This window comes from Rhinoraja longicauda, chromosome 40 (genome assembly GCF_053455715.1).
Source record: "Rhinoraja longicauda isolate Sanriku21f chromosome 40, sRhiLon1.1, whole genome shotgun sequence".
NCBI classification, from domain to species: domain Eukaryota; kingdom Metazoa; phylum Chordata; class Chondrichthyes; order Rajiformes; family Arhynchobatidae; genus Rhinoraja; species Rhinoraja longicauda.
The window spans coordinates 15,030,284-15,039,723 of record NC_135992.1 but is presented as its reverse complement, the minus strand read 5'-3'; the positions used below and the strand labels follow the sequence as shown (position 1 = coordinate 15,039,723).

Sequence of the window (9,440 nt, the reverse complement as noted above, 5' to 3'; positions counted from 1 at the left end):
AAGGGGTTGGACACGTTAGAGGCAGGAAACATGTTCCCAATGTTGGGGGAGTCCAGAACAAGGGGCCACAGTTTAAGAATAAGGGGTAGGCCATTTAGAACTGAGATGAGGAAAAACCTTTTCAGTCAGAGTTGTGATTCTGTGGAATTCTCTGCCTCAGAAGGCAGTGGAGGCCAATTCTCTGAATGCATTCAAGAGAGAGTTGGATAGAGCTCTTAAGGATAGCGGAGTCAGGGGGTATGGGGAGAAGGCAGGAACGGGGTACTGATTGAGAATGATCAGCCATGATCACATTGAATGGCGGTGCTGGCTCGAAGGGCCGAATGGCCTCCTCCTGCACCTATTGTCTATTGAAAGATTGACATTAATCTTGTGTGAACCACTAAAATTTTGATTCAAATCTAAACAAGTGCATCTCAGTTTTTCTTTGTAGACTGGATCCTTAGATTTCCTCTCGCACTTTATAGATGTGTAAAGCATTTGTGCTGAACCTCAAAACCCGCACAGTGCACCCTGACCCGATAAGACGAGAGAAAATATACAGCAGACACAAAATTTATATTTTATACATAAGGATTTAATTAAGTTTATCAACTTCAATCATCCTCGATCAGTTTGTTATGTTAACAAAATCTTGCAGGAATTTGGGTTACATGTTTCTGCTAACAGCAGGAAGCACCAAAAACATTCATCACAAATCACTTGGCATTAGAAAGCAAATCAACGTTTACATTTTGTATCAAGGCTGCCCTTCTAGTTTTGACTGGAAAGGCCTAATTTGGCACTGAAATTACAGGCAGCATGTGCAGTACAGCCAGCTTAGAAGGAAATAGGTCCTGAGTGGTTTTGTCTTAAAACACTTAAAAGGCATAAAAAGAAGTGGACTGGATTCAAATAGAGCTCCAAGACATGCCGATAAATTGCTGCAACCCTGTTCAGTAATACGTGGTGAATGCAGCATTCAGGCAAGGACACTTCCTGCCCAAAATTTAGTTCAAAAGGTAAACCATCATAAAAATATTTGCAGGAAAATAACTGCAGATGCTGGTACAAAGCGAAGGTATTTATTCACAAAATGCTGGAGTAACTCAGCGGGTCAGGCAGCATCTCAGGAGAGAAGGAATGGGTGACATTTCAGGTCAAGACTGAAGAAGGGTCTCAACCCGAAACCTGACAGTCAGATGCCGCCTGACCCGCTGAGTTACTCCAGCATTTTGTGAATAAATCCCTAAAAATATTTGCAGCTCTTCAAAGAATGTTTGCACAGCATGAAGGGCGGTTACAGGTGGCAATGCCCAGTTATTTTCATAACAGAGTGCGGTGACACCAGTAACGAGAGTGGTGAAGGTGTGTGTGTGTGGCATGGAATGGGGCAAACCAGCGGCAAGCACAGCCCGTGACCCTGACCGCAGATTTCCATTCCTGGAAATAAAAGCACGCATTTTGTTAGTGGGGAAAATGTTCCCTTCTGTCTCACTGGAAGATGAGAAATGAGGAAGGGGGGGTTCCACACGAGAAAGGTTAAACGTGTAGAATGGGTTCACTCCCTCCCTCGGTTTGAGGGATCCCGTCTGGCTTTGTGGCAAGACAAAGGGACTCTCGGGGATTGGCACAGAACCCGCTTCACAAGTGAGCAGACTAACGTCAGTCAGTGTAGGTATGGGATGGATGGATGGAGAGGAGGAATGCAGGAGAGCAAAGGTCTGTCAGGTCTGGCAGAAGTCCCAAATTGTTCGGCTCTCAATAGGATTCCATGGAATTGGCACCGAGTCATGGTGGAAACGGTCCAATTTTCAACAGTGAAAACAAACGAAGAAACCAGTTTCATCATGACACATTACTGAACCCTATTGTGTTGGGAGGAACTGCAGATGCTGGTTTAAACCGAAGATAGACACAAAATGCTGGAGTAACTCAGCGGGACAGGCAGCATCTCCGAAGGGAAGGAACGGGTGGCGAAGATCTGACTGAAGGGTCTCGACCCGAAACGTCACCCATTCGTTCTCTCCAGGCATGCTGCCTGTCCCACTGGGTTACTCCAGCATTTTGTGTCTATCTTGTTGAACCTTAGCCTGTTTTCACATGATGAATATTTTGCACATGCTTTGAGGCCCCAGCTGTTGGTCGAGGCCTTAGTGCTGTACTGTTGGGACATCAGGCACCCTGCCAGTACACATGTGCAAGCACAGGCCAGATCCATGTTCCACAGTATTGGAAAACACCAATGTCTAATCGAAGCATTCATATTACAACGGGAGGGTATGTGATTGTAGCTGTACGGAACTCCCCTTCACTGCGTTTACTGTATTAGCCTCATCGGAAAGAACGGTTATGTCAGGACAGGTTGGGTTGGCTCTAGTTGGCAAAGATTTCCCCCATTGGGATCCAGACGTTCTTGCACTGTGTTGCATGATAGAGGAACTCTTCCCCGGACCCCTGTCGGGAGTGGCACCACATTCGCGGGACCCCGTAATTCACCCAGGTCCGCTTCAGATTCTCAGCCGACGACCACTCGACAAACTTGGACCCCTACGGAAGATCACAAAAAAACAGGCGTGAGGTTGGTTCTTACGTTGAGAACATGGAACAATTTCAGCACAGGAACAGGCCCCACGGCCTACAACGCCCACGACGAAGGCAATGCCAAGACGGAGGGAGACGCAAAGAACTACGGAGGGTGGAACGATGAGTAAAGCACAACGTGCTGGGGGAGCATTGCGGATCAGGTAGCATCTGTGGAGGGAATGGACAGGCAACGCATCAGATCTGTTCCCTTCTTCAGACCGTATAAGAAAAGAACTGCAGATGCTGGCACAAATCGAAGGTATTTATTCACAAAATGCTGGAGTAACTCAGCAGGTCAGGCAGCATCTCAGGAGAGAAGGAATGGGTGACGTTTTGGGTCAGGAGAGAAGGAATGGGTGACCCTTCTTCAGACTGACCGAACAATAGATAGGCAAAGTTTTGGGTCGGGTCACATCAGCTCAGTTTGAGGAAGGGTCCTGACCCAGAGATGCCCCTCCACAGATGCTGCCCAACTCACTGAGTTACTCCAGCAATTTGTATATTCGCATGGGTTTCCTCCCACACTCCAAAGATGTACAGGTTTGTAGGTTAATTGCCTTGAGTAAAATTATAAATTGTCCCTAGTGTATGGGATAGTGCTAGTGCACAGGGTGATCACTGGTTGTCATGGATTAGGGCCTGTTCCACACTGTATTTCTAAAACCCAAAGTCAAGCTCCTCTTTAATCCTTTAAATTTACTCCGTCCACAACAGTTAACTTTGTACACCTCGATAAGCCACCTCCACTCTCGAAGAAAGTAACTCCAGTCCAGGCAATCTCTTGTGACTCAAATTCTCCAGCTACGTACAGATACTTGTAAACGACAATTGAAATCTCTTTGTGGTATTAGTTTCCTTTACTGACTAGTCCTTGTGGTGATTTGTTGCCTTATGCAGTGGTTACATGTTGCAAGTCTCAGATGGCAACCTTCACTGGAGCAGGAATGTAGATAGAGGCATTGAGCCTGTGTTAATTAGGGGAATTACACAAATTACTTGCATCAAGTTTGGGAGGATCTGATGTCACCTCAAGCAAGTACAAAAAGTACCACAGGTGGATAGAGGAAACACCAAGCTCATAAATCAAATGATTAACTGAATGTACCAGGTACATAGTATTAAAAAGAGATTCACTATCGGCTTTTGTTTTTAATGGAAGGGAAAGGAATGGATTGACATAGAGTCAGAGCTATACAGCACAGAAACAAGCCCTTCAGCCCACCTTGCTAATACCAACCAAGTTGATATACTGGACTATTTGCCCAAATGTGACCTATATATATATATATATATCCCTCTAAACCCTTCCTAGTCATATATCTGTATTTAAGTCAGAATCGTATCCGATATTATAGCAGGTCATTCAAGAAACAGACCACTCTGAGTGAAAACATTGCCCCTGTGGTGCCTCTTAAATCTCTCCTCTCTCACCATAAGCCTTTGCCCTCTGCTTTTAGAATCAACCCTTGGAAAATGACTGAACATTCACTTTATCCGTGATCTCGTACAAGATCACCCCTCAGATTTCTCTGCTTCAAAGAAAACATTTCTAGTGCAGCGGGTAGAGCCATTGCCTCACATTGCCAAGTTTGACCCTGACCTCGGGCGCAGTCTGTGTGGAGTTTGCACGTTCTCCCTGTGAAAGCATGGGTCTCCTCCCATATCCCAAAGGCGTGTGGCTTTGTAGGTTATGAGAAGGAACTGCAGATGTTGGTTTAAACCGAAGATAGATGCAAAAAGCTGGAGTAACTCAGCAGGTCAGGTAGCATCTCAAGAGTCTGATGGGTCTCAACCCAAAACGTCACTTATTCCCTTTCTCCAGAGATGCTGCCTGTCCCACTGAGTTACTCGAGCCGAATGAAGTAGAACTAGTGTGAATGTGTGACCGATGGTCAGCAAAGACTAGTTGGGCTGAAGGGGCCATTTCCATGCGTTGAAAATCATATTAAAACCAGAACAGTCCGCCTTAATCAACCTGATCTCCCGGTGGCTCAGCACTTCAACTCCCCCTCCCACTCTGACCTTTCTGTCCTGGGGCTCCTCCAGTGCCATAGTGAGGCCCACCGGAAATTGGAGGAACAGCACCTCATATTTCGCTTGGGCAGCTTACACCCCAGCGGTATGAACATTGACTTCTCTAACTTCAGATAGTTCCTCTGTCCCTCTCTTCCCCCCTCCCCAGTTCTCCCACTGTCTTCCTGTCTCCCACTACATCCTGTCTTTGTCCCACCCCCCCCCCCCCCTCCGACATCAGTCTGAAGAAGGGTCTCGACCAGAAACATCACCCATTCCATCCATCTTGAGATGCTGTCTGACCCGCTGAGTTACTCCAGCATTTTGTGATACCTTCGATAGTAAAACCAGAACTCTCGCAATAGCTCAAGCCCAGGTAACATCTGAGTGAATGTCCTCTGCACCCTCGCCAACCTGTTCTACGCCATGAGAGATGATTAACAATTCACCGTGGTTACTGAACAAACATTTCTCTATGGGGAGTTCCAAAATGCACTCATTATGGGGAGTTCCAAATGCTGTCAGTTTGTCACAGTTCATTTGTGCAACTCAAGCAGTCTTGAGTAGTTTCAACACAAGAGGCAAACGATCCACCCCATGCCAGGTGCGTGTACAGCCACGCTCTCAGCCCCACTTAGACAATAGGTGCAGGAGGAGGCCATTTGGCCCTACGAGCCAGCACCGCCATTCAATGTGATCATGGCTGATCATTCTCAATCAGTACCCCGTTCCTGCCTTCTCCCCATACCCCCTGACTCCGCTATCCTTAAGAGCTCTATCCAGCTCTCTCTTGAATGCATTCAGAGAATTGGCCTCCACTGCCTTCTGAGGCAGAGAATTCCACAGATTCACAACTCTCTGACTGAAAAAGTTTTTCCTCATCTCAGTTCTAAATGGCCTACCCCTTATTCTTAAACTGTGGCCCCTTGTTATGGACTTCTCCGCACATCCTCGACAGCCCTGCCTGTTCGTTCTCAAAAACAAAAGGGCGGCTCGGTGGCGCAGCGGTAGAGTTGTTGCCTCACAGCGCCACAGCGCCGGGCTTGATCCTGACATGGAGTGCTGCCTGTACGGAGTTTGTAGGTTCTCCCTGTGGCCGCGTGGGAGGTTTTCTCCGGGAGCTCTGGTTACCTCCCACACGCCAAAGAGGTACAGGCTTGTAGGCCAATTGGCTTTGGTAAAATTGTTCCTTGTGTGCGTGTAGTATATCGTAAGTGTGCGAGGATCACTGGTGGGCGTTGACTCGGTGGGCTGAAGGGCCTGTTTCCACGCTGTATCTCTAAACTAAACTAAAGGCCTATCGAGTCCTTGCAAGAGCTCTGACTGATTAGGCTCGTCACCTTTTGGGTGCTGAAAGTATTTCCACTGTACCTCCATACACGTGACAATAACAAACCATTACCAATCCCAGATCATAACTAAGATATTCGTCACCTCTCTCGTACCAGTTGTCCAAACGTTTAAATCCACTTCTCTGACCCCCTGAATCATCTGCCAATGAATGATAGCTTCTATTTAACAATTTACAGCAGATACAATCTTGTCCACGTGCCACGTGTCAAACTGTTGGAGAAACCTGCTGATATTTTAGAGTGGATGCATGGGGGTGGTGAAGGCAATCTTTCAACGAGATGCTAAACAGAAAGCGCACTGGATCGATTCCGTAGATTCATGAGTTTGTAGGAACCGAGTGAATTAGAGACAAGAGCTTCCTAATGCCGGCCACAATTTTCTGCCTACACCCACGCGAGCAGCAACAACTGCTCAAGTAGTGGTTATTGTCAAATGCACAAAATGCAAAGAGGTACAGGAACATTTTAAATCTTGTTTGCAGCAGCAACACAGCCACATAAACTCCGACAATACAAAATATAAAATTACGCCGATCAGCCAAAACATTATGACCACTGATGGGCGAAGTGAATAACATTGATTATCTTGTTACAATGGCACCTGTCAAGGGGTGGGATATATTAGGCAGCAAGTGAACAGTCAGTTCTTGAAGTTGACGTGTTGGATGCAGGAGAAATGGGCAGGAGTAAAGACCTGAGTGACTTTGACAAGGGCCAAATTGTTATGGCCAGACGACTGGGTCAGAGCATCTCTGAAACGGCAAGGCTTGTGGGGTGCCCCCGGTCAGCAGTGGTGAGTACCGACCGACAGTGGACCGAGGAGGGACAAACCACAAACTGGCGACAGACAGGGTGTTGGGCGCTCAAGGCTCATCGATGCGCGGGGGCAACGAAGGCTATCCCAGAAGGTCGGCTGTGGCACAAGTCACAGAAAATGTTAATGGTGGTCACGGGAGGAATGTGTCACACTACTCAGTGCATCGCACCCTGCTGCGTATGGGGCTGCACACGGAGGACCAACAGCATATTAGGCAGGTGGTCATAATGTTTTGGCTGATCAGTGTTTCCATACGTTATAAAGACAACGACAAGTAAAATGACTGTCAAAAACAAGAGACAAGTACAAAGCACTGTGCTCACTCTCTGTAACCGCTTGCTTTCTTGTGCATTGGGATTACTGTACTGGGCAACGATGCCAGGACGGAGAAGTCTGAAGAGGGGTCTCGACTCCAAACGCCACTTATTATCTCCAGAGATGCTGCCTGACCCGCTGAGTTACTCCAGCATATAACCATATAACAATTACAGCACGGAAACAGGCCCGTTCGGCCCTACCAGTCCACGCCGACCACTCTCTCTGACCTAGTCTCATCTACCTGCTCTCAAACCATTACCCTCCAATCCCCTCCCATCCATATACCTATCCAATTTACTCTTAAATAATAAAATCGAGCCTGCCTCCACCACTTCCACCGGAAGCTCATTCCATACAGCCACCATCCTCTGAGTAAAGAAGTTACCCCTCATGTTACCCCTAAACTTTTGTCCCTTAATTCTGAAGTTATGTCCCCTTGTTGGAATCTTCCCCACTCTCAAAGGGAAAAGCCTACCCACGTCAACTCTTAAAATTTTTTAAAACCTCTATCAAGTCCCCCCTCAACCTTCTACTCACCAAAGGATAAAGACCCAGCATGTTGTGTATCTTCGGTGCATCTGAGTTACTCCGGCATTTTGTGTCTATCTTTGGTGCATCTGGAGTTCCTTCCTACACAACGAGCTACTCATCTGTGGTGCATCTGCTGCAACTTGTTAGATTGTACCGTGTAGAGTGTGACTTCCATCAGTTGGGTCAAGGACTTCACCCCGTGGGTGATATCCGTGAGCGGGGCGACACGCTGACCAGCCCGAGCATTCGTGCGACAGTGAAGACGACAGGCACAGCTGCTCTGTGTTGACATAAATAGCGAACAGCCCAGCACTCTTTTTTACCAGAATGAATCAACATTGCGAAAGAGCATCAAGGTTGCCAACTCTTTCAATGTGGAGCAAAGGAGACTCGGACAACAAAATGGCCCATCATGTCTACTCCACCATTCTATCATGGCTGATCTATCAACCCCATTCTCCTGCCTTCTCCCCATAACCCATGAAACCAGTACGAATCAAGAATCTATCAATCTCCACCTTAAAAATATCCATTGACGGCCTCCACCAAAGATACTAGAGGAGCAAGATAGACCACTCGACCCTAAAAACCGTAGTACGTCACGATGCCATTTTAGTAGGCAGAAACTTGCAGAAACATTTAAAAAGAAAAACAACAAAAATCTGTGAATTGATAGATGAGATATATTCTGCATTTTAATGGTATCATCACACATACTGTTCCCCCACAACACTGATTACACTGCGAGAGGCAGAGCGAACGGCGGGTTTTGCTTACTAAAATGGCGGACGTTACGCTCCTTTGCGTACTACACTTCCGTATAGGCGATTTCAATGGTGTGGTTCATCTTGTTCTTCTAGTATCCTTGGCCTCCACAGCCTTCTGTGGCAATGAATTCCACAAATTCACCACCCTCTGACTAAATAAATTCCTCCTCATCTGCTTTCTCAAGGTAAGTCCTTTTATTCTGATGCTGTGGCCTCTGGTCCTAGACTCTCCCACTAGTGGAAATATCCTTTCCACATCCACCATCCAGGGCTTTCACTGTTCAGTAAGTTTCAATGAAGTCCCCCCACCCCCCCCTCATTCTTCTAAACTTTAGGGAGTCAGTAAAGGTCGGGAGAGCAGGAGCAAGGACGACCTTTGGTTTACTAGGTTAATTCCCGGAATGGGGGGACTGTCATATGTTGAAAGACTGGAGCGACTAGGCTTGTGTACACTGGAATTTAGAAGGATGAGAGGGGATCTTATCGAAACATATAAGATTATTAAGGGGTTGGACAAGTTAGAGGCAGGAAATGTGTTCCCAATGTTGGGGGAGTCCAGAACTACGGGCCACAGTTTAAGAATAAGGGGGAGGCCATTTGGAACTGAGATGAGGAAAAACATTTTCAGTCAGAGAGTTGTGAATCTTTGGAATTCTCTGCCTCAGAAGGCAGTGAAGGCCAATTCTCTGAATGCATTCAAGAGAGAGCTAGATAGAGCTCTTAAGGATAGCGGAGTCAGGGGGTATGGGGAGAAGGCTGAACGGGGTACTGATTGAGAATGATCAGCCATGATCACATTGAATGGTGGTGCTGGCTCGAAGGGCCGAAGGGCCGAATGGCCTCCTCCTGCATCTATTGTCTACAGGCCCAGGGCTGTCAAATGCTCATTATGTGTCAACCTATCTAATTAGTTAGTCATCTAATTACCCGGTCCTGCTGCTCAACACCTTCCTCTATCACCTTTAATCCCCTCCAATGCTTCCAATGCCATTGCTGCACCCATTAATATTCTATCAGACAAGTTGCAGAATGGAACTGGGCACATTATGATCCTGTGCACAAACTCTCAGAAAGGAT

General features: G+C 46.9%; 1 protein-coding gene across 1 annotated transcript in view; it reads right to left on the bottom strand.

Moving 5' to 3' along the window:
• Positions 1 to 565: 565 nt before the first annotated feature.
• aldh16a1 (aldehyde dehydrogenase 16 family, member A1) overlaps positions 566 to 9,440 on the bottom strand; it is a 53,063-nt gene continuing 44,188 nt past the window's right edge. Inside the window, exon 17 of the mRNA XM_078430807.1 lies at positions 566 to 2,529. Within this exon, the coding sequence (XP_078286933.1) occupies positions 2,356 to 2,529 (174 nt within the window). The 3' untranslated portion in view covers positions 566 to 2,355. The remainder of the gene's footprint in view (positions 2,530 to 9,440) is intronic.